General features: G+C 37.5%; 2 protein-coding genes across 7 annotated transcripts in view; one reads left to right on the top strand and one right to left on the bottom strand.

The window, feature by feature from the left end:
* Positions 1-25,113, top strand: part of ntn1 (netrin 1) — a 328,369-nt gene that overhangs the window by 260,065 nt on the left and 43,191 nt on the right. The window lies entirely within an intron of this gene.
* The window catches only part of stx8 (syntaxin 8), a 107,363-nt gene that overhangs the window by 81,962 nt on the left and 288 nt on the right, over positions 1-25,113 (bottom strand). For all 3 annotated transcript variants that reach the window (XM_062970711.1, XM_016991293.2, XM_003217077.4), the window contains exons 2-6: positions 21,067-21,166; positions 17,790-17,884; positions 15,673-15,783; positions 3,827-3,951; positions 1,309-1,401 (exon numbers count right to left, since the gene is read on the bottom strand). In XM_062970711.1, coding sequence (XP_062826781.1) covers positions 1,309-1,401; positions 3,827-3,951; positions 15,673-15,783; positions 17,790-17,884; positions 21,067-21,166 — 524 coding nt within the window. The remainder of the gene's footprint in view (positions 1-1,308; positions 1,402-3,826; positions 3,952-15,672; positions 15,784-17,789; positions 17,885-21,066; positions 21,167-25,113) is intronic.

The following is a 25,113-nucleotide window of genomic DNA, read 5'->3' as shown; positions in this document are numbered from 1 at the left end:
AGATATCTTCTTCCTAAGTAAAGTTTCTCTGAGAAGGGCAAATGCACAAACCAGCTAGTCAATGCACATATTGCCTGCCCTACCTAACTGCCTCCTTAATTGATGTATATCCTAGAAATGTACCATAGTTTCTGCAGCAAATAAATCATGTTTCTGTAATTCCTATTGTTGGAGGAAGATCCCAACAAAGGCATAGGTATAATTTCCACACTTCTAATAAAAGCTTTGCATCTGGTCTTCCTTTCTCCTTCTCCCATGATAAACCTCACCAGTGTGGTGCACTTACTTTTCAAATAATGGCCAGAAGAGTAGGAAGAGCAGAGATTTTCTGACAAAAAATGTGGCCAAATCGTATTAGTGAAATATGCTGGCATAACCTCTAATTATTCCAGCATGTGTTTTTTCAGCCACTGCAGACAGAGATAACCAGTAACTCCTGGTATTCTGGCCCCACTTCTCCATGCCTGCAACCCATTCTGAAAGCTTAGGGGGCCCTCCAAGGCCAATTGGTGTCCAAGGGGACAGGGAGCTTCCAGTTACAACCTGGAGGTAACTGTGAGGTTGCAGGAGGAATCCCAATGCTGTCCTGAATCCCTAGGGCAACTCTATCCCTTGATGGTGTCCCTCTTTGCCAATGAACTTTATGACTTAAAAAAACTGATTAATTTCCACAGTATCTCTATTAAAATGGAGCGGCTTAAATCTGACTTTTATCATTATCATCATTAAGAGACATTCTCTTTAAGAATTCCTATACTGACAGAAATGAAATGAGAGATAAAGAAAAACTAAAGCTTTTTGAAATTTGCACCTTCTTCTAGTTTAAACAGCATATCTCCCAAAGGATGACATTGACTATGTACTTCCAACTTTTGTAGAGCAAACTCAATTCCCAATACTCGATTGGATACTAGTTTGTTTTCATGAAAATTCAAAGTGCTGATTGTGACTTATAAAACCCTATATGGCTCAGGCCCAGGTCAACTGGTAAACTGTTATTTCCCCTTAATGGTCTGTCCAGGCTCAAAGATCCTCAGGAGGCCTTTTAGCCACTTCATTTTCACAAGCATTACTGGTAGCTTTAACATATTACTGCTGTTTTCAATTGTTTCTCATTTTATGTTTTAAATTATTTTAATATTACTGATAATACATTTCTGTTTAAATGTCATTTTTATGTTTGAACTATCTTGGATTTGTTTTCATTTGTAGTGAACTTGAGCTCCTCTTTTGGGGATAGATATACATAAAATTAACAATAGCATCATATCATTATATTCTCAACATTATTTTGCCTACTCTCCTTACCATTCTGTTCCTCTAATTCATTCCCGATTTCCTGTCCCATTTGTTTTTGCCGTGATAGAATTGAAGAGAGAGCATCGAGGCCAGCATCTTGCTCTGCAATGAAACAAACAAACAAACAAATGTAAACAAATTCAATAAATTAAAATTCAGATTTACTGTTATGTATTTATAGATCTGTAAACCATACATGCAAAACCTTAAACATCCGCATTCAAATTGTTAAGTTGTTCTGACCCGGGGGCACCCCAACAAAGGCAAGACAATGAATCCAAAATAGTCAGGGTAAATTACAGCGCTGAGTAACTTCTGAAGTTAAGCCAGCATCCCAAACCTTTCAGGAACTGGATGTGCAGGTGGTTCTCAATAATAAGAGAACTGGTTTTTGTGACACACTCATACCATCCCGATTAAGCCTACTTGGTTTTCTAAGAAAGGTTTAACATGATTGAGAAACACAAAGGTGATGCAAGCACTAAGGAATCCAAAGAGTTTCTCAAGTTGCGTGCAAATGTAGTGTTCATAAGAGAAATAATCCAGCTCTTGGCAAAGAGAGCTATAGCAAGCTTAGCAACAATACAAGTCTCTCTCTTGCTTCACAAAATACTCCTTATTGCAGAGTACAAGAGCATTACCACACCCTTGGTTCCCAAATGGCACTGAATTACACATCAATTGTACACAAATCTTTTTTTGTACAGAACCTTTCTTAGCCAAAAAAATGCAGGGCTATTGCTTTTCTTCCCCAAAGTTATTAAAGCAGTTCATGTGAATGGCGTTTCCAAAAAAAAAAGGGGGGGGGGGGAGTAAAAAGAACGAAATTCATAAATCCAAGAGGAAATAATCATGTGCCAATTGCTGTTGAAGCAAAGCAGACTGACTGATAGCTCAATATGTCTCCTTGCTAATGTCTTTTACCACACAGTTATCACTCCCTACTAGCAGCACAAATGACAGTTTGGAAATGCACCATGAGGTTTTTAGACAAGCTCTGAAGCAACATAAAATATTTATGGAGAAAGCTGGTTTTAAGATAGTAAAGATTCAAATACATCCTTTCACATAAAATGGCATGTCTGGCATGACAGATGGTAAATAGATCATTTCCAAAATGTGAAAGAAACCCAAAGGCATTTTCCTAAATGAAAACACCTACTTTAAGGGAAAGGGTTTTTTTAAACCAGAGACATAAAAGTGGGATAAGTTAAAGAGTGCACAGCCTGGTAAACAACAGTAACACAAGAGGAGAAAGGAAGGATTAGATAGAAAAAGGAGCCTTATGATAGGGGATAGAATAAGTAAAGGTAAAGTTTCCCCTGATGTTAAGTCCAGTCATGTCTGACTCTGGGGATTGGTGCTCATCTCCATCTCTAGGCCGAAGAGCCGACATTGTCCGTAGACACCTCCAAGGTCATGTGGCCGGCATGACTGAATGGAGCGCCGTTACCTTCCCGCCGGAGCGGTACCTATTGATCTACTCACATTGGTATGTTTTCGAACTGCTAGGTTGGCAGAACCTGGAGCTAACAGCAGGCGCTCACTCCGCTCCCGGGATTTGAACCTGGGACCTTTCGGTCTGCAAGTTCAGCAGCTCAGCGCTTTAACTCACTTCGCCACCGGGGCTCCGAGGGGATAGAATAGGATATGAATTTTTGTCCACTAGCCATATATTTCTGCCTCCCAGTCAGTGGCTTGACAGCCCCATTTTCAAGCTACAGCAAAAAGCAAAACTATCATTTTTGTTACGGCAAATTTTGCATTGAAGGTCTAGTTTAACAGACCAAGTGTCACCATTCCTGGATAAGTATAGACTACGATTTCAGGTAAGAGAGAACAAGATGCAGAGCTTGAGAAAGTTACTTTTTGAGTTGCTTTTTGAGTCTCCTGGTTAGCATAAGCACTCGCTTGAAGGGCTATGGGTGCTATAGTCCATAAAGTAACTTTCCCAATTTTTAACACACAGATCTAGGGGAGCAGTAAAAATTTGAAGAGTATGAATGTCAGGAAATAAACTCCACTGGAATCAAAACAAACATATATCTGAAGTATCTTGAATAACCAGGAAAAAAATAAATTGAACTCATGAAAAGAAAGTGTTTTGTGGAAACCTTCAAGAGTAAAATTCATTATAGCATAGGCATTCATGGTGTCTGAAGTGTTCCCAGAATTTTACCTGTATCTCTTTCCCTGTGTGTACACATACATGTACACACACAGTGAAACGGGGCTAGGTCAATGTCTTCCATGGGTCCAGAATGTGTCATGTGTATACATGAAGGATGATAGATTTCAATGTCAGGGAATTATTATCATGCTATTTCAATAGCAGAGAATCAGCATCATGCTATAATAAGTTATCTTTTTGATTTCACACAACATTGCAACAGATAAACATGCCCCTTTGGGACATGTTTAGGGAAGAAATGGCTTAATGTTTGTTTTGTTTTTTTAAACCTCTAGAAACTCGCAGTCAACACTGGAAGTATGAGACATGAGGCTGTAACAAAGGGTGAACACTTACCTTCTATTATTCTTTTTTGCTGCTGTTGGATTTCATGAAAGCCAAGCCCCCTTGTTTCCTCAGGCTCCTCCACAAGCCATGGATTTGTTATATTTTGCTTGACACCTCCTGCCATTAGGCTAGACCTAAAACATGTACAAATAATATCATTGCTATTATACCCAAAGATGAAGGGAGTAAAGCATCTATACTGGTTTTTGGAGTCTAGTGTATCTGAAAACCAGCAACCTCCAAAATCTCTGGAAGAATTAGGCATCCAGGAAGACTCATAACATACAATAAGCAACAGAATGCTTATTTTCTATATTGGAGGTATAGATAGGGAAAAATGCTAAAAGGTTGGGGTAATTAAGAGTGGATTTGTGTGTGCAAGAACTATGAGCTCACTTGAGTTCTAACACTCAAAACCCATTCTTGAATTCAGCCTTCTTGAATCCTATGCATATTTTTTGCACCCGGCTCTGACTCCTAGTGCTTGCATCAGACCCCACCTGTGAGAAATCTGCTCAAGAGAGCGGTTAAACAGTACATGAACACAAAACTTCAGAATGCCTTGAACCATATGTTATTGTCAGATCAAGATAAATTGTATCTCCATACAATCTTCTGATCTCACTCAGTGTTTCCTCGGCCAGCCATTTATTTTTCAACCCCAAAACAAAACAATGAATATGTTATATACACCAATTAGTTGGAATAGACCAGTACATTTTTAGACTAACACAGATTATTCAGGCAAAACATAAGCATGTTAATCTGTATGAAAAATGATTTTGTAGCACCATGGAAACCTGGAGAATGAATATGAGGAAGTAGACTTGGTCTTCAAATGTTAAGCTACCAGTGTAATTCTCATAAGGCTCTACAACAGGGGTCCCCAAACTAAGGCCCTCAGATTTATAATGTAATATTTTATATCATTTTTAATAATATAATATATTGTATATACATATAATATTGATAGTAATATTATAATGTTATACAATATAATACTAATAATACCATATAATAATATTAATTATACATTATATATTACATATATTGCAATATAGTGGTATAGTTCAATATAGTAATATATAATGCTAATATTGTGCTATGCTAATAATATAGCAATAATATATTGTATGTACATGCAGCTTCTCTGAGTCCCCTTCGGGGTGAGAAGGGCGGGATATAAATGTAATAAATAAATGTAGTAAATGAATAAATAAATAATTTTAGACTTATGCTCGCCCAAAGTCTGAAATGACTTGAAGGCACACAAGAACAACAATCCTACTTAACTTGACTATCTCATTGGCCAGAAGCAGGCCCATACTTCACATTGAAATCCTGATAGGTTTATGTTGGTTACAATTGTTTTCATTTTTAAACATTGTATTGTTCTTTCATTGTTGTTGTTGTTTTGCATTACAAATAAGACATGTGCAGTGTGCACAGGAATTTGTTCGGGGTTTTTTTCCAAATGATAATTCGGCCCCTCCACAGTCTGAAGGATTGTGGACCGGCCCTCTGCTTTAAAAGTTTGAGGACCCCTGCTCTACAAGTTTTGCAGACTAATGACGAAGAGCTGATTTTGAAATTCATACTACAATAAATGAATCAAACTTTAAAATGCCATAGTGCTGCTTTTCTTTGTTTTTTATCTGCAGTAGACAGTAACTCTTTTGAACTCATAACTATTTGGGAGTTCTCTTTACAAATCAGCAACAGAAATTGAACACTAATATCCAGGTTTCACACAAAACAGGAAATATATATTGAAGTCGAAATTATTATGTACATGTTAAGGTAATCAGCTATTAACAAGGGCAGTCTTGCAATGACAGCAGTGTTCTGAATGCCATTTCAGTTTTTGCTTTATCCAGTTCTATCTTTACTTTAAAAGCTCCCAAAAGACTAATCTGTATTATTGAAATTATGGCAATCTGCCTCAGGAGATAAACACAGAATAATGATGGCCCACAAAAATGCAAATTACAAATTTTAATGGAGGAAATTTCTAAAATAATCTCCCCAAGAAACATTGTTGTAGTTGAATCCCATGCTCCAATATTTACATTTAGTATTTCTCAAATGAGATATTGCTTTTTCTGTTTCAAAAACCAGAGAAGAGTTCACTATAAATATAAATAAGCACACACACACACACACACTCATAGACCCAAGTATGGCTTCCAGTGTTAGTTATGAAAAGTATTTTAAAAAATCTTTTTGACATGTCTGGTAGTTCCCTTCCCATCCAACCAAACCCAACTTCCTCCTTCGTCTGATCTTCCTCTGTTTCATTTTGGCAGTGTGAAGATTAAAGCTTATCCAATTAGCCACCCACAGCTCTTGCCAAGTTAATCACTTAAATCTTTGAAATCGTCACAGCACAGTGGAGTGTGCAGATAGCTTTTGATTATAGGAGCAGATTTAACTAATTAAAAGGCTTAGCAATGTGCCCAAATATAAAAGATGTTGGGGGGTTATAATCAAGGGTTGTGCCTCTACTTAACAACTAGCAGCTTATCTTCCCAAATGCATTGTTTCACTGGTTCATTCCTATAACATTTCCCAAGTAACACAGATTAGTCAACCAGACCTTTCCCTAGACTGTAGCCCACACATTAAGGTTTTCAAGCTCCAAAACAACAGGCAAGAACAATTCCTAAAACAAAACCCAGGTCATGTGACATTGGTTTTTATAATTAACCACATTTTCCCTTATGAGATATGACAATACAGAAATAACCTCTGAAGTGTTTTCACCATGTCAGCTTGGATTCACAAATTGTGATTAAATAAGATTTATCCACTTTGAAAACAACTGACTATACTATAGGACACTTACATGGTCATATCATGCATTGTTCCCATTTTATACTCCAGAGTGTTTATATCATTTTTTCTGCCATTTTGAACAACTACTTGAAGAACTACTTCTGCTTCCCAATAGTTTAAAATAAGCTTTTCCAATATTTAATATATAAACATAGATATGTAATTCAAAAGAGATGATAAATATCACTAATTACTGAGATATACTCAGTTCAGCAAGGTCTAACTAAATGAGACTTCTACAACTCTGTGGAGAATATGTTATTTTTAGGAAGGTTGTTTTAATCCTTATTGTGGACAGCTTTGTGTTTTCAGTTTAGGAACATACTTAATTACTATAAAACCATTTTAATTTTCCCCCCAACTTATAATAGCAACCAGTCCTATCCAGACAAAACCAGTATACAGCGAAGTAAAACTCCCAAAGGAATGATGCAACATTTCATTGCTGTGACCAACCTTAACGTTATTATCATTATGCCTATAACTCTTTAATTTAGATTGTAGTGAAAAGATTTTGCTGGGAGAAGGAATACAGTCTGGAAAAAAATATTTTAAGCAGATGAGGTTGTAAGAAAAGAGTTGGAAAAGAAGGTGGTTGAGCATCCCTTATCCAAAACGCTTGGAACTAGAAGTTATTCGGATTTATTTATTTATTTTGGAATTTGAAATACCTTTGTTTACATATATATATATATATAGAGAGAGAGAGAGAGAGATATATATATATAGAGAGAGAGAGAGAGAGAGAGAGATCTTGGAGATGGAACTGAGGTCTAAACACAAACTTCATTTATGTTTCATATGCCCCTTACATATAGTCTGAAGGAAATCTTATACATAGTATTTTAAATTTTGCGCATGAAAACGTTTGTGCACATATTACAGGTTTCCATTTTTCACAGGCTTTCTGTGAGGGCACTTCATTCAATCCTCAGGAAGCCAGAAATGAGATCCAAGGGAAGTAGTATCTATTCAAATTGCATAGCAAATGTCATCTATATAATTCTATATTTGTATTTAGTAAAACTCAGATTCTTAGGCCCCTTCTACACTGCCATATAATTCAGATTATCAAAGCAGGCAATCCACATTATCTGCTTTTAACTGGATTATATGAGTTTATACTGCCAGATAATCCAGTTCAAATCAGATAATCTGGATTGTATACGACAGTGTAGAAGGGGCCTGAGTTTTGCAGAAAAGTTACATCTAAGTTCCTTTCCGCCTTGGTTTGTAACAGAATCAATGCTAATGTAGAGCCAGGCCCCACAGGATCAAACCAAGGACCTATTAGCAATGACAAACATATCATCTGCTATGTACCTCAGATTTTTCTGTTCCCTCTCAATCTAGCTGAAACCCTCAAGAGTAATTACTAGGGTGGGGGAAGTTCGGGATCTTGGCCACAGAAACATCAAAATATTGAGAAGGCAATTTAGATTTATTAGCCTTCCAGTACAGATGAAAACTACTAGAAGTGATTTGCTGATATGAGATCAACATAGCAGTCTATAGTTTTGGATTCTCTGTGTTAACATGAACTGTCATGATAAACAAAACTTTACATACTACTACATTACTAATACAATGTCAGCCTCCATTTGTTACTTCACTCAAAAGTCTAACTAAGGCTTTGTCTTTCACTTTGTCACCATTGATGCAAAGAAATATGTTAGCCTGTTGTGCACAATTAACACGACACATAAGGTCCACACATCTAATTTTTGCCCCCAAGAATCTTTTTGGATGATTTATATATTCAGCACATCTCTTCAGAGGAAAACCTGCATAACTAACTGAAAAACAATGGAAGAAAATGTTAACTGGAGACAAATATGCCTAACTGAGGCTACTATGCAAAAACATTAACTCTTTCGGTTACTGAGAACTGTGTCTTAATTGAGGCTGACAAGACCGGATGGCAAACTATTTTAGTGTCACACAAAGCAATGCGCTGATCTGCATTGTGGTCCAAGTTGTCACTTAAAATAAGAATTATACGCATGAAGGCCACTGTACCAAGAGAACTCACATTAAAGCAGATTTCAAAGGACATAAAATCATTGAATGGTGACCAAACATAAACAGAGATTAATTTTAAGAATGCCTTCACATCTGGATACCATGAGGACAATAAGACATGCGTTCACTGATGCAGGAAGGTTAATGAAGGGGATGAATGAAGGTGGGGGAACATGGGACAGGCTACTGAAAATGTGGGATGTACTTTAAGGACTGATCACATAACGAAAGAAATGTGGTGAAACCATACACATACTGGGAGAGAAAATGATAATTGATAAATCAATCATGAAAAAGCCATAAACACACACTCTTTCTTTCAATCACACACCAAAAGACCACTAAACTGTGACAATTATACAAAATGATATGGAAATATTTGAAACTTTAACATTTCTAAAAGCTCACAGGATGACTAAGTCCCCTTCCACACAGCTGAATAAAATCCCGTATTTTCTGCTTTGAACTGGAATATATGGCAGTGTGGACTCAGATAACCCAGCTCAAAGCAGATCTTGTGGGATTTTCTGCCTTGATATTCTGGGTTATATGGCAGTGTGGAAGGGCCCTAAAAGTATTAAGAAGGGAAATGAAAGAGATGCAGTTGAATAACTTTCAAAATGCTAGGTACAATTTTTGTTTGAAATCTGGCCAAGAGCTAACTAGGGCCACACCAATCACCAGGCACACAAGCAACTTCAGTACTTATTATTCTAACAATTTTTTGACAAAACATGTTCAAGTTAGCTTTTTTGCTTCAGATAATAGAAAGAGAAATTAATATGCTCCCCCTGTTGGCAGTTTAGTAATATTGCACAAATTTGTGCTTCTGCTGCAGTGTATAACAAATGCAACTTAACTCAAACACTGTGTGGAAGACTGACTAATTTTGCATGCTCAATTAAAGCTGGCTAAACATAGAAGGCAGCATACAGGAGAGATGGAAGGATCATTCCTGTTTGCCACAGGATTACAAGGCTGTAAAAATTGATTAGATTTTCTTCCACAGTTAGACAATTAAAAACACATCTTACAGCAATGCTACAACAATTTCACCACCTACAATTTGAAATTCTTGAAAACTCAGGCTATTTTATTCAATCCTAACTACCTGTAATATAATTTTTAATAATTCTATTACTTTCAATGTATTTAGTTTGTGGCATGTGGAAACACTTTAAAATGTAAATAAAAATACAAAGATTACAAGATGCACTAAGTTACTGACAAACAAAAATCATATTGTACAGACAGCCCTCCAAACCAATGGGTTCTACATTCACATTTCAAACCAAAAACAGCTTGAAAATATTTGAGGGGGGCGGGAGAGGGAAATTTTAAAAAACTCATATAGTCATCATTTTAGAAAGTGGACACCATTTTATCAATACCATTGTATATAATGGGACTTGAGAATCCATGGATTTTGGTATGTGAAGGGTACTGGAATCAAACCCCAACAGATACTGAAGGTATGCTGTATATTTATTTGTCTCCGTTATATCAACAATGTTATCCCTCTAAAATTTCACTGTGATTGGCTTTAAGCAGGAGTCCTCAAACTTTTAAAGCCAAGGGCCAGTTCACAATCCCTCAGATTGTTGGTTGGGTGGGACTATAGTTTGAAAAAACCTTAAGCACACTTTACATATCTTATTTGTAGTGCAAAATAACATGAAAGAACAATACAATATTTAAAATGAAGAACAATTTTGATCAACGTCAACTTATCAGAATTCCAATGGGAAGTGTGGGCCTTCTTTTGGCTGATAAGACAGTTAAGTTAATTAGGATTGTTGTTGTGTGATTTTAAATCATTTCAGGCTTAGGGCGACCCTAAGTCTAAAGTTTAGAGTGGGGGCAGGTAAATTGTTTCACCATTGTGTCCAGCTGTTCAAATCTAGTTCTGGTAAATACTCTCCTGAGGTGTTTAGGCATTTATGTCTTTAGATATTGGGCTGTTTGAAAAGTATGTTTAAAATGACTAAGCTTTACTGAGGGTCGCAAGGTCTTTCTGAGCTTCAATATCCAGTATTTGTTGTGTAACAATTTTTGGATCTAGTTCTTCTAGATTTGGATATAGGATAGGAAGTCCACAATTGAACAAGCCAAGAGGTCTGATATTATTTATTTGTAGCATTTATATTCCACCCTTCTCACTCTAAAGGGGACTCAGGGCAGATCACACAACATATATATGGCAAACATGCAATGCCGTTAGACATACAGGACAGACAACAGATAGAGGTATATGTTGGCATTTTTCCAACTTCAGCGTCCTGGAGGTTGTGCTCCATTCCAGCCACAGGGGATGCTGTTGCTCCATTCGTTATGATGACAAGCCCTTGATCATAAACTTTCCTCTGGTTCTTTGATCAGTGACATTTCTGGTACAGCAGAGTCTCACTTATCCAAGCCTCGCTTATCCAAGTTTCTGGATTATCCAAGCCATTTCTGTAGTCAATGTTTTCAATATTTCATGATATTTTGGTGCTAAATTCATAAATACAGTAATTATAGCATAACATTACTGCATATTGAACTGCTTTTTCTGTCAAATTTGTTGTAAAACATGATGTTTTGGTACTTAATTTGTAAAATCAGAATTTAATTTGATGTTTAATATGCTTTTCCTTAATCCCTTCTTATTATCCAACATATTCGCTTATCCAACGTTCTGCCAGCCCCTTTATGTTGGATAAGTGAGACTCTACTGTATTTCCTTTTATGGTACCGTAAAATACCTCCCCGCTCAAGCAGTGCCTAATTTCTCTACTCAGAGCTCACAACTGTTTTCGAACTGTCTAGATAGACAGTGAGCTGGGCTAAAGGTCGGGTGCTCACCCCAACCCGGGCTTCAAACTGCCAACCTTTTGGTCAGTAGAAATCTATTGCTGCTGGTGATTAGCCAGCTGTGCTAAAGCCTGATATTGATTTTTTGTCTGCTCTAACAGGCAGGCACAGTTTTGGTAGTCTGTCATTTGCCATGGCATTTGATTCAACCCAGTAGTTGTATGCTCTAATTTTGGATAAACCATAAAGTGTATATACTTCCACTTCTGGTCTTACTGTGACAGCTGGGGTCCTTTTGTCCACTCCCAGAAAGGTACATACTGTAGGTGCTGTGATTGAGATTGCTCTAATAATGGCAGCTGGTTAAGGCCCCAACCTTCCACTCTGTATAAGAGCATGGGGGTAAACTTGGCTGTATATACTTTAAGAAGTGGGTCTAAAGATCCTGGTTGGCTATGATTTGTTAATTTAAACAGTAGATTTGCACATACTCTCATTCTAGCTGAGCTCCTTTGATGATGTAGGAGCCAGGAATCAGTCTCAGAAAAAATTACTCCTAGGTACGTAAAAGTGAAAACTTCCTCTATTGGTTCACTGTCCAGAAGCCATCTGTGTCTATGATGTCATTTGCCAAAATATCTTTGACTTAGATATTAATAATTAGGGAGTTGCTATGACAATAAGATTTAAATCATAGAATCATAGAGCTGGAAGAGATCTCACAGGCCATCCAGTCCAACCCCCTGCCAAGAAGCAGGAAGATGACATTCAAAGCACCCCCCCCCCGACAGATGGCCATCCAGCCTCTGCTTAAAAGCCTCCAAAGGAGCCTCAACTACACTCCGGGGCAGAGAGTTCCAGTGCTGAATAGTTCTTTTCAGCAATCTATGCAACCTAACTTGTGAATATGAAAATAAAATCATATCATCAGCATATAAAAAGATGTTAAAGTGTGTTTTAAGTATCTTAGGCATATGTACCTCTGAGTCCTTCAACTATTCAAGTAGATCATTTACATATTGGTGCAAATATACACCCTTGTCTGACCCCTTTATATGTTTCTTATCGCTGTTTGTCATGGCTGCTTGCACCCCAAATTGCACTTTCAGGTAGGTGTTTGTGTAAAGTACTTTTATAAATGCAAGCAATCTGGGTTCCATATCGAGGTCAGTTAATTTCCTCCATAACATCTTCTCTATTTACAACATCAAATGCTGTGCTAAGGTCTATAAAGGCAGCATACAGTTGCTTCCCTCTGCTAACATATTTTTCAATTATATGATTTAAAACAAAACAATTGTCAATCTACTCTGGCTAAAGCCAGCCTGTTCTTCAACAAGGATCCATTTCTCCTTTTCCCAACACTCAGCTCTGTTCAAAAGATATCTGGCATATATTTTGGCCACAATATCAATTAAGCTAATAGGCCTATATGTATGAGGATCCTTTTTGTTTCCTTTTTTTGTATATGGGGACAACTATTGCAATCTTCCACCCAACTGGGGTATGGCAGGTGTTATTCATGAGTGTAAATAAACCTGCTAATAGAGGGGCTACCAATCCAGATGTTTTTAAATAACTAAGCAGGTAGATAATCTTACCCTGGGGCTTTATTGGTCTTCAAGTCATTTATAATACAAATAATCTCATATTCTGTTACTGGTGGCCAGAGGGGTAGAGCTTCTATCGGTAAATCTTTGCCTAGAGTGTTGTAGTTGAGTCTGCTGGCAATATTACAAACGGTAGTAGAAGTACTAGCAGGAAGAAAAGGGGTAATCTTGAGCAGCTGCCAGATGAGGAACAACAAAGGAAACGGATCTGGGAGATACTTATGGCACCTTCTGAGGAAGATACGTTTGAAGGGTTTTCAAGTGATGAGGAGTCAATGATTGAAGAGGGAGACGGTATGGATACAAATAGAGGAACTAAAAGGGTTACTCGGGAGCAGGAATCAGATTAGGAAAGGGAGAGGAAGAAGCTCCGAGATATACTTACTGCTCCCACAGAGGAAGAGTCGTTTTTGGGTTTCTCTGGGGATGATGGCTCTGGGAGTGATGAAAATGTGGAGGGCACATCGGACTGGACTAGGGTACAAGAAATAAGGGATGTGTTTGCAAAGCCAACTTCTGGTGATACTTTTGTGGGGTTTTCGGGACAGGAGGATTGCCAAACAGCTGATACACCCGGGGCATGGGGAAACCTAAGTCTTGATAGGAGATGGAGGAACTGGAGTGATGATGGGTGGGGTTCACGTGTAACAACAGGAACAGCTGTGGGGGATGATGATGGGGTGGAGGCCAGCTCATCTTCGGATAATGATGTGTAAGTTAAAAGTAGGGTCTGGAAATGGGGATCCTTCGCAGAAGGCAAAGTGTCGTTTTGGTGTAGGTTTGTCCCTGCCTGTTTTTCCCATTGAACTTTGGGTCCTGGCTCTACAGCTTGGCATTCCTGGTTCCTGTGATTCTTGGATTTGGACTGGACTATCATGAGTGTGCTTTTCTCTCTTCTTGGACCTTTGGACTGGCAACTTCGGCTCTGTTTGATGACCTTCGGTAACGATGTTTGGACTGGCTTTTCGTGGACGCAGCTCTCTCCCTTCCTGACATTGGATTTACTTGACTTCGGCTTTGGTTTCCCACTTCGGAAAACTACCTTTGGATTGGCTATCGTGAGTGCGGCTTTCCCCTGTTCCTGGCTTCTGGTTTGACTCAACCGCGGCTTGTGTAAACAATCTGAAGACGACGTTAGTTTGGACCTTTTTTCCTGTTATTTGTTGAACTTTTACTGGTTTCGGTTACTTTGGTGCACAGCGTTATTTTCCTGGAAGCCTGTTTCAGCGCTGTTTGCTGCCAATTCCATTGACTATGTTTTAATCCAGATTATCCATCCATTTAATCTGGATTATTTTCCATTCTGCTTTTTAAGACCAGTTTGGGTTAAGACTTTGGACAGAGACACTGCAGTTAAGTGTGTCTGAGCCTGTTTTTGAGTTGCAATAAAACTTTTGTTAAGACTGAGTATTGTGTGTGTGGCTCTTTAAGGCGCCTGTGTTCCAACATAGAGACTGCGTATCTATAGGTTCTGGTGAGGCAAACAAGTGTGAATAGTAATTTTCCCAGTCCTCTGCAGGTATAGGTATATCAAATGCAAATGTACTTCCCTTCAAAATTCCAGCTACTGTGTGCCAAAAGATACCTGAGTTATGACTTTTAGCTGAGCACTCAAGCCCTGACCAGATTGAGACTGCATGATTTTTTCTTTTTTTGTTTTAATCAGTTACTTATATTCTTGTCCCAAGGTCAACATTCCAACTTCCAAATGTACAGGATGTTGCCCATGAGCACGTCTCATTTCAGTCCTCAGCTTCATTATCAGAAGCTGGCATTTCTTATCAAACTAGGGCGCTCTTCTCAAGTAAGGACCTTTAGGAGATTTTTTAACGAAATATTCCTTTAGGCTACAACAAATATTTGTAAATGAGTTAGAAACTGACTGCCAATCAGCTGAGGGTGACTAGATTATTACGGCCCAGAACAGTTCAGTCACTACACTCCTTCAGAACTATGCTATGTACTCACGTAAAACTCTAGAATTTTTAGTTAAAAATTAACCAAAAAACCCTGGATTGACTTATTCACAGGCCAATGTGAGAATTGTACCTTTGCTTTTATGAAAGAAGACACCATTCTTTTAGCTGAGTAGGGTGATAAGAGGCAAGAGCTAAGACTTTCCCAGGAGAACCTAAAAGCAGCACTGATCTTCTATTCCAAGTATGGGCAAAATTCGGCCTTACAGGTGTTTTGGACTTCAACTCACACACCGGCTGTTAGGAATTGTGGGAGTTGAAGTCCAAAACAACTGGAGGGCCAAAATTTGCCCATGGCTGCTCTGTTCTCTCTTCCATGGCATCACTTCTGGCTTTGTTGAATGCTTTAGTGCTTTCCCCTCTCCATGGAAGGACCTTCCACTTATCCACGGGTGATGTCAAGACCCAAAACCTTCCTCAACTTATACATTAGTATATATGGTAACTAAGTTACTGAGAACAGACATAAATAGCTATCATGAAGTACTCATTAATACACAAATGCATACAAATTACAGATAGTCTATACACAAATGGGGCAGAGTTCATATTCTTAGAGATGTATTTGAGATAAAAGCAACGTTCCCATGCACTATTTTTTTGTGAGACAGTATCATACCTTATAACATCTGGCTCTGTCCCTTCATTTTTGAAAGATGCCTGGAGTTGCCTGTGACGTGTGTGAAGTTCATCAACTAAATTCTGCCGTCTGTCTCCTTCAAGTTGTGTTCTGCAGGAACTGGGTTAAGGCTTGTTGTTAGAAATAAATGAGTAAAATGGCTGCTCTTGATGCTTTATGCATTGAAAACAAATCAAATTCTCTAGTAATATCACACTCATTCAACCAGAATGAACACACAGGCACTTGTCAATACAATAAGAAGCACAGGAGATTCATGTTAAAAACTCAACATTCTGTGATAATCAAATAAGGAATTACAGAATTTTGTGAAGGATCAGTTTGTAGTTACAATCTTTGCCAACATGTTGGTTGTTTTTAAAAAGGTATGTGTTTTATAGAATTGTAAAAAAAATTGATCTTGGAAGAAAGCAATCAAAGCGATTACAGCTTGTCCATAATTCAGTTTGCAAGACAGGTCACTAATTTAAAAACAATGGTGCTTTGTTTGGGCACTATTCTATACTCAAAACATTTTATTGCTCTAACTCTCTTTTTACAAATATTTAAGGTAGACCTGCACAACACATGGCCAAAGTGCTGCTTGTAGCCCACCAAATTATTTTAGGCAGTCCACAAAAAATGTAGAGAATGTAACAGATGGTGTGGCCAACGCAGGTGGACTGCCACTGCACATTCGTTCTTGTTTGTCAAATAATCCATGGCAATCAACCACTGTCAGTCTGTCTCTAGTCTGAGAGAAGTGAAAGTGTTATCTTTTTGTTGTGTTTTCAATTGTTACTGGAGTTGAACAAGGACAAAGTGAGTGCAACCACACAGCAACACATCTAAAGACTAATATATGATGAGCGGAAACAATGCAAAGGCTTCTTTCTTATCCCTCCCTGCGCAGCCGCTCTCCAAGGTACATGAGTGTCTGGTGCTCCATTATGAATTTAAATTCAATAAGCAACAAGCAACTCTAACCAATGAACACTTGGAAGATATTGTGAAAACATTGATTTCAAATATGATTCCAAACTGACTGTTGACAAAAAGTGTAACACTGCCCATTAAGTAAATGTAAACCAAAAGAAAACTTTAAAAATCTACTAAATCCTGTGCCACTTAGCTAAATCCTTTTAACATTAAAGTAATTTCATTATAAATTTTAAAGATCTTAAATAACAAGTGTAAGTAAGTGATATTAATTAAAATTTCCCTTTTTCGATAATATGATTTATTTGCAAAATAGTTTAATCATTAATTGTACTTTAACTTGGAAAGTTACGTGCAAAAACCTGTATGTAGCCAAAAAGTTTAGTCTACAGCCAGTCCGCAAGTTACAAACATCTGACTTACAAATGACTCACAGTTAAGAATGGAAGTGAGACAACAAGAAGTAAGAGAAATCTACCCCTCAGAAGGGAAATTCACTCATCACAGGGAAAAGGTATCTCCACTGAAGCATTCTCACCAATCCTTGTTTCCACAACAAGCCAAAATTTTCAACACCCTATTATCACAGAGACAGAAAATGAGGTGAAAGTTTCTGAACAGGGGCACAGATAGCAAAACAAACACCACAGAGGTGTTAACCCTTCCCTATGCTAACTATATATCTATCTGCTGGAGTTACATTCAAAATGTACCTGTTCCAACTTGCAAACAAATTCAACTCAAGAATAAACCTACAGAACCTATCTTGTTTGTACTGACTTCCAGGTTATGCAAGTCTGTTTTAAGACTAACATACTTTAATAGTTTTAAAAACAAACTATTATGGAAAAGATCATAATGGCTTTTCAGAGTCACATATGTGATTTCTTATAATATAATCACAAGTACAGTGCTCCAAAGCAAATGCCCCAAAAGATGGTTATTTGTGTGAAACAGACTTCCAGTCAAGTCTATAGAAAAGCTCTTGCAAGTACAACACACCCAAAGTAAACAAAAACAAAAACAAAAAAGATTGGTATGTGTGAATTCTGCCAAAAATGCTGCAAGAAACAATGGAATTGACATATTACAGTGGACAATTTCTTTGCAACACACAATGAAGCACCCATTCACATCTCACTGGCATTCCTGATTGGCACCACTATTTTCATGGATACATCTGACGTGTTGATACAGAATGAAATAGTCGGTCTTTCAACTGATCAGTCTTTTCTTTGAGATTTTGCAATAGTGACCTGATGGCGACATTGAGCTGTAGGGAACCAGGGAAAAAATAAATAAATAAAACAAATAAACTGATGATATTAGCCAATTAGTTAAACTGTAGTCATCCTGACAGAATAAAGAACCTTATGTAATTCTTCAAATCTACAAGATTACCAGATTTGGAGCTACACATATAAACTATCTCGTGCTCCTATGTTGTTAAAGACCTGCTCATTTTCAACTCAAATATGACTTTGGCCTTTCCTAATATTGCCAAAACAAAGGCCCAAGGTTAAAAAGAAGCCATGTGAACTTCATGCATTTGGAAAGACAACTTAGCTATGACACATTTTGCCACCTAGGTCCATGTGAAAAGCATCTCCGTTCTTATCCAAAAGTGCTACCTCCCCTATATCACCACTACTGGGAAGGTCGAAGATTATCTTAGTTAGTCAGGGTACATAGCTTATCAAGGAGAGCCAACAAAGAGGGGGGTATAAACAGAAGGGGTTGCTTCTCAGCTGCAGGATTCTGTGCATTATGGGAAATCTGGGACTAAATCATTCAATAAATACTTCCTTCTGGGCCAGTTTCAGATATAACACAGCAGGTCCCTTGCTGTGATCTGTTGCGACTCAAAGAGCAGCAAAGTGTGCAAAGGTGGCATAAACTGACAGTTAAGCCCGTTAGTGTTCAGTAAACCCTAGAACATTATGTCACTATAATCTAAGATAATGAAGCACTGCTATCCACTCACAAGACCTTTCCCAGGCTACAGTTGTGGTAAATTAGCACCTCCCATGGCCACCCAATGTCTTGTAGCATAATGATATAAACATTAGATCTGAATTATGTACCTACTGGATTTTAAAGCCTAATAAGAGTGTATGACAAATTCATAAATACTCCATGTGAAATTTGGAATTTAAGACCCTGTGAATTTAATGGATTTACAGTAGAGTCTCACTTATTCAAGCCTCGCTTATCCAAGCCTCTGGATTATCCAAGCCATTTTTGTAGTCAATGTTTTCAATATATCATGATATTTTGGTGCTAAATTTGTAAATACAGTAATTACAACATAACATTACTGTGTATTGAACTACTTTTTCTGTCAAATTTGTTGTATAACATGATGTTTTGGTGCTTAATTTGTAAAATCATAACCTAATTTGATGTTTAATAGGCTTTTCCTTAATCCCTCCTTATTATCCAAGATATTCGCTTATCCAAGCTTCTGCCGGCCCGTTTAGCTTGGGTAAGTGAGACTCTACTGTACTTCCCTTTACACATCCTTTAGAATGCTAAGTATATGAAAGAGGCTAAGAAACTTGAGGGCATAATATACTGGTAGATGTTTCTGTAAAACATGACCTATTTTATCTAGAATAGTGCCACAAATATCTAACAGTGTTCTTGTGTAATTTTAGTTCATAAGAAAAAAATATTATTGAAATATTCCTCTCTCTCCATATGTGTTTGTGTTTTCACACTGATATAAAAACATCAGCAAAAAGAAGAAAAAGCAGGGGAGAAAAAGTTGAGTTGCTCAAACTTTTGAGATGAGAAAAATCTTTTTACTTTAATTGTATCTTTATCTCTATTTCTTCACCTCTGTAAAAGATAAATTGCTAATTTTCTCAATGGATGTTTTATAATGTTCACCTGCACAACAATGTCAACAGTCCAGGAAACAAGAAACTATTGATATTGTTCTGAATATCAACTGAAATATTGAGTGTTTTTCAACACCAGCCCATAACACCAGTTGTTATGGCAATAAATATGACAATTGCTGGAAGCCTGCTTACAGTGCAGTCAAATACTATCCTCCTAATTGCTATCTGAACAAGTGCTTCCAACACTAAAAGCAAAGAAACATGGAAAGTTTCCTTCATACAACTGTTTGTCAATTGTGTTTTGCAATGTGAGCCACAATTCTTAAACTAGAGGGAAAAGCACAAAGAAGCAGTGACATAAGACATGCTCCTGAAATAGTTAGCCACCCTTAAACTCTTAAAACATTGAAAAGGCTGCCAGCTAACAAAATTAGAAAGAAAGCCTCAGAACGAATGTATTCTGGAAAGCCATTCCTTGAAAAGAGATTGCAAGAGAAGCTACCATTTTAGAACAAAATAAAGATTGACAGTCAAAGTTCAGTTTCCCTGTTTCAGGGTTAATAACACAAAAATGAGAAGCTCTGGCACGTGGCACTCCATTTGTTCTGATGCTACTCTTGCTGATCTGAGCATCTGTCAGAGGACAGCCAAAAGCTGACTTGATTGAAGAGTAACAGTACAGTGTTCCCTCACTTATTGCGGGGGTTAGGTTTCAAGACCACCCACAACAAGTGAAAATCCGTGAAGTAGGGACGCTATATGTTTATACTTTTAGTAGTTATACAATATTTTAAGTCTTTATCAACCAATCATGGATTGATAAATTGCCTCCTTCTCCTCCCGTTGCCGCTTGGGCTCCTTTTCTCTCCCTTCAGCTTCTCCTTCCTCCCTTCCTTAGGCTGTAAATTGTAATTTTTATGATTTATAATATTCTTTTAGAGTTTATTGAAAAACTGTGAAACAGCAAATCCACAAAAAGCAAACCGCAAAGCAGTGAGGGAACACTGTATGTGCAAAACAATATCTCCCTCATCCTTTTAGCTCTGCGATGGACATGATAATCCTACATTTAGAATTCTGTCATGTTCTAATAGTTTGTGGTTGGAATACAAACGGATGTTAAGACAATCCAAATGGCACCCTTATATTTTGGAAGAAACAATTATTTCAATTTTTATTCCATTTCATCAACAGAACTCAAAAGCAGGTAACAATAGCGGACAATAGAGAAACACTGAAGAAAAAAATCTAGGACAAATAGAAAAAACCCACCCATTAGCCATGCACTTGGACTATATCTGCCATCATCCAGGGCTAGCAGGGCTAACAGGCACCAAGTTGGGAAGGGATACTCCACAGTTCTAAGGAAACCATGAAGAATACCCTTCAGCAGATTTGGATCTTGGTGGAATTTAAGCTTATAATGTAAAGCGGTGTTTCTCAGACTCTGTTCCTCCAGGTGTTTTAGATTTTAGCTCCCACAATTTCTAACATCTGGTAAGCTGGCTGGGATTTCTGGAAGCTGAAGTCCAAAGCACCTGGAGGAGCAGAGTTTGAGAAACGCTGAAGTAAAGTAAAGCAGGGGATCGGTTTCTGGGATATGCCATACCTTAGCCGTACTCTCACCATTCCTTTGATATCTGTTGCGTTCTTGAATTTTTTCAGCAGCTTCTTGGGCAGTATGACAAGTAGACTCATACATCGAAAGCCTTAAAATAAAAGATTTATATAATTACTGCATATATTTTTGTCTTTATTGTTCACTGAATCAATTTATGAAATTGCACCTTTAAATATTGTCCACCAACTCCCTAAAGAAGTTTTGTTCAAAGACAAATAGAACACACATACATATAAGAAGATTTTTCCCTATACAAATCATAGCTGAAAAGATTCAAATTCTCATTAATGGCCACAAAGTAGTTGTTGTCATTATTTATATCCCTCTTTTCTCCCAAAGGATATTCAAGGTGGCTAGTTAAGTTACAAAATGTGAATTGCTTCTATCCTCCTGTTGATGAAGAAGGTTAGACTGGCTCTCAATCGGCTGTATTCTATTTGCAGGCAAATATAATTTTATTCATTTAGGCTTTCTGCATCTTAGACTGGGTACAGCTGAAGGCGATTGTTTCTGTTTATATATGTGTTATATTTAATTGTGTTCATTTTTATTTGAATTTACTGTTGGTACACACATTAAGTGCCATTTTTATCAAAAGGTAGGATAAAAATCAAATAGACAAATTTCTCTGTAAAACCAACTCCCCAAATATCCATGCAGCACAACATCTAGATAGCTAAGGCCACCCTTTTAAAACTAATCAGTACAGATTTACTTCACAGTCTTTTATTTTGACAAACAAGATCTGTTAGCTTGACATTTATTTGCCACTAAATAATTAAATCATGTAGACCGGGCATATTTAAATAAGCACAACTTATTAATCTGTTACTTAGTTTTATATTTATTGTTGAACATGCAAGTGCAATACATATATTACTCACCTTTATTTGAATATAAGTTATTTGATATTAAAAATATTCCCAACCTGCTTTTCCAATATAAATACTCAACTTGCCAAATATGCATGGCTATAAAAATCTAAATAGGTACACTTTTAATTCATGATACATTCTTAAATGATGAAATGAAAATTTCATTCCACACTTACTGTGAATTGGTTTAATTATGTACAGTAGTTATTAAAATCAAGCTATTCAGATTCCCCCCCCCCCCGAAAAATAAATCTGTAATTTCAAAAAAAAAAAAAAACCAAACTCTTGCTTCTAAGGTTACTGACAAGAATGTTCAAGTTCTCAGCCACTGAGAATTGATATTTAGCAGGCACAGCAATACTAAGAGGGACACAGAGAATTATTTTGAAGCATCTGAGACCTTACGTATGATTGTAAAGCTGATTCATTTGAAATGTGCTGCTGGAGGGAAGTTCTACAGATCCAATAGATTGACAAATAACCCAAATAAATGGGATTGAAAGAAAACAACCTGAATTTTCACTAGAAGCTAAAATAACATAACTGAGATCATACTTTGCATAGAGCCAGTGTGGTATAGTGGTTTGGGTACAGGGCTACGTAAGACTTCGGAGGCCAGAGTTCAAATCCGTGAGTAAGAATGGGAATCCTCTGAATGATGTTGGGGAAGTCACGCTCTCTCAGTCCCATTCTATTTTACCATATAATCCAGTTTATTATCCCATTATAATTCATCTTACAGCCATCATAAACTGGAAACACTTGAAGAAGACACACAAGATGTGCTTTGCACATGAGATGACACAACACATTAGAAAATATAACAAAGCCTGGTAAAGTTGAAAGGCTGTAGAAAAAAAGACAAGATTACAGATATATTGGTATGAAGCAAACCACAAGTCTGAGTAAAGCTAATAATAACAAGGTGTCGTGGAGATGTTTCATTCTTAGCTTTACCATACACTATAACCCACTTAGAATTACATAACAGCAACAAGTTTTATTCTTATTGGCTATTAGGAAATTTACTCTGCTCTATACTTATTTCTCTTACATTACTCTTAAAACTGTAAATTACACTGAATACTAGGGCATATATTTTAAAGTGGGTAACTCAAATTTCCTCAACAAAATCCCTTTATATGGCCACCATATAAAACTTGCAGTTGAGATATTTCACCAATTATATGTAAAGGCCTCCACAGGATGTAGCAGTATGTAAGTGATTAAGATGATCCATGTGCCTGCAATAAAATGGGGGTGTCAGAGGCCCCATCTATACTGACCATTTAATGTAGTTACCAACCACTGACCATATCACATTGTTTCAAACCAGTGTAAGAAAGTGGTTTCACTGTGCATAGGAAATCCTGGAACCAGTTTGCAGCCTGGCTGGTGATTATTCAAACCAGAGAGCACTGATGCATATTATGGGATTTTTTTCTGTGTGCTTTCATGGGAGTTTGTTGTCTGGCTGCTGCAGTTTGAACTTAGCTTTGAGTTAAATGGTCAATGTAGATGGAACCTATGAGATCCAACATCTGGATCTGCATTAAAGACCAATCTCTTGCTGTAGAAATGTATGTGGATCTCTCTAGATCCTCCAGTGTGATTCTATTGTACGCTTTTGGCTGACATATAGTCGACCAATAGGGTTCCCTATTATCCACAATTTCAGGCATCCGCAGGTATACCTGTATGTCGTTGAACATATCTCCAATTAATATAGAGATTGTACTATACAAGTTTTAAATGTATTACAGTAGAGTCTCACTTATCCAAGACTCGCTTATCCGAGGTTCTGGATTATCCAATGCATTTTTGTAGTCAATGTTTTCAATATATCGTGATATTTTGGTGCTAAATTCGTAAATACAGTAATTACAACATAATATTACTGCGTATTGAACTACTTTTTCTGTCAAATTTGTTGTATAACATGATGTTTTGGTGCTTAATTTGTAAAATCATAACCTAACTTGATGTTTAATAGGCTTTTCCTTAATCCCTCCTTATTATCCAAGATATTCACTTATCCAAGGTTCTGCCAGCCCGTTTAGCTTGAATAAGTGAGACTCTACTGTACTTCGATATGTATATACACACTTTGGAAACTACTATCTTCTTCACAGCTGATAGCATGCTTTTAGTCTATTATTACTGTATTTTAATCTGCTGTCACTTGATCACTGGGAGAGGTACGTAAGAAATGATAATTGGTGGTGGTGGTGGTGCAGAGAGACAAAACTGGTCCCAGCTTAACTTGTTGCAGAGTACAACAAGATTACTAACCCTATTTTAACACTGTTTATGATTGTTGATTGTTTTCCTGCACTTTACAGAATTGAATTATTGTTATTATTATTATTATTATTATTTATTTTTATCCTGCTTTTCTCCTATAGTTGGGACTCAAAGCGTACAAAGTTTGTGGCTATATGTTGTAAGCCACCCTGAGTCCCCCAGGGGAGATAGGGCAGGATATAAATAAATTATTATTATTATTATTATTATTATTATTACTATTCATATCTGACGGAGCCTCCGGTGACACAGCAGGTTAAACTGCTGAGCTGCTGAACCTGCTGACCGAAAGGTTGGCAGTTTGAATCTGGGGAGCTTGGGGAGCTCCCTCTGTTAGCCCCAGCTTCTGCCAACCTAGCAGTTTGAAAATATGCAAATGTGAGTAGATTACTAGGTACTGCTCCAGCGGGAAGGTAATGGTGCCCCATGCAGTCATGCCGGCCATATGACATAGCAGATGTCTAAAGACAACTTCGGCTTAGAAATGGAGATGAGCATCACACACACACAAAGTCGGACACGACTAGACTTAATGTCAGGGGAAAACCTTTACTTCTATATATCTGGCAGGAAAAGACTGAAATACAGCTATGTTATTCCACTTTCTCAGCTGCTTGAAAAATGACCCTGGCTGCATCTAAACTGCAGAACCAGTGCAGTTCGACACCACGCTAACTACCACGGTTCAATGCTATGAGATCGTGGCATGAGTTGTAGCTTGGAAAGCCACTAGTCCTCTTTGGCAGAGCAGGCTACAACACCCAGGATCGCACTGCACAGCAATTTCTCTCCCCAGGCCTTCCTTTGAAGCGAGGCCGCAGTAGACAAAGTGGGCCGAGCCCAGCAAAGGAAGCCC

This window comes from Anolis carolinensis, chromosome 2 (genome assembly GCF_035594765.1).
Source record: "Anolis carolinensis isolate JA03-04 chromosome 2, rAnoCar3.1.pri, whole genome shotgun sequence".
NCBI classification, from domain to species: domain Eukaryota; kingdom Metazoa; phylum Chordata; class Lepidosauria; order Squamata; family Dactyloidae; genus Anolis; species Anolis carolinensis.
The sequence above is the reverse complement of the archived record's forward strand: the minus strand, read 5'-3'. Positions and strand labels throughout refer to the sequence as shown.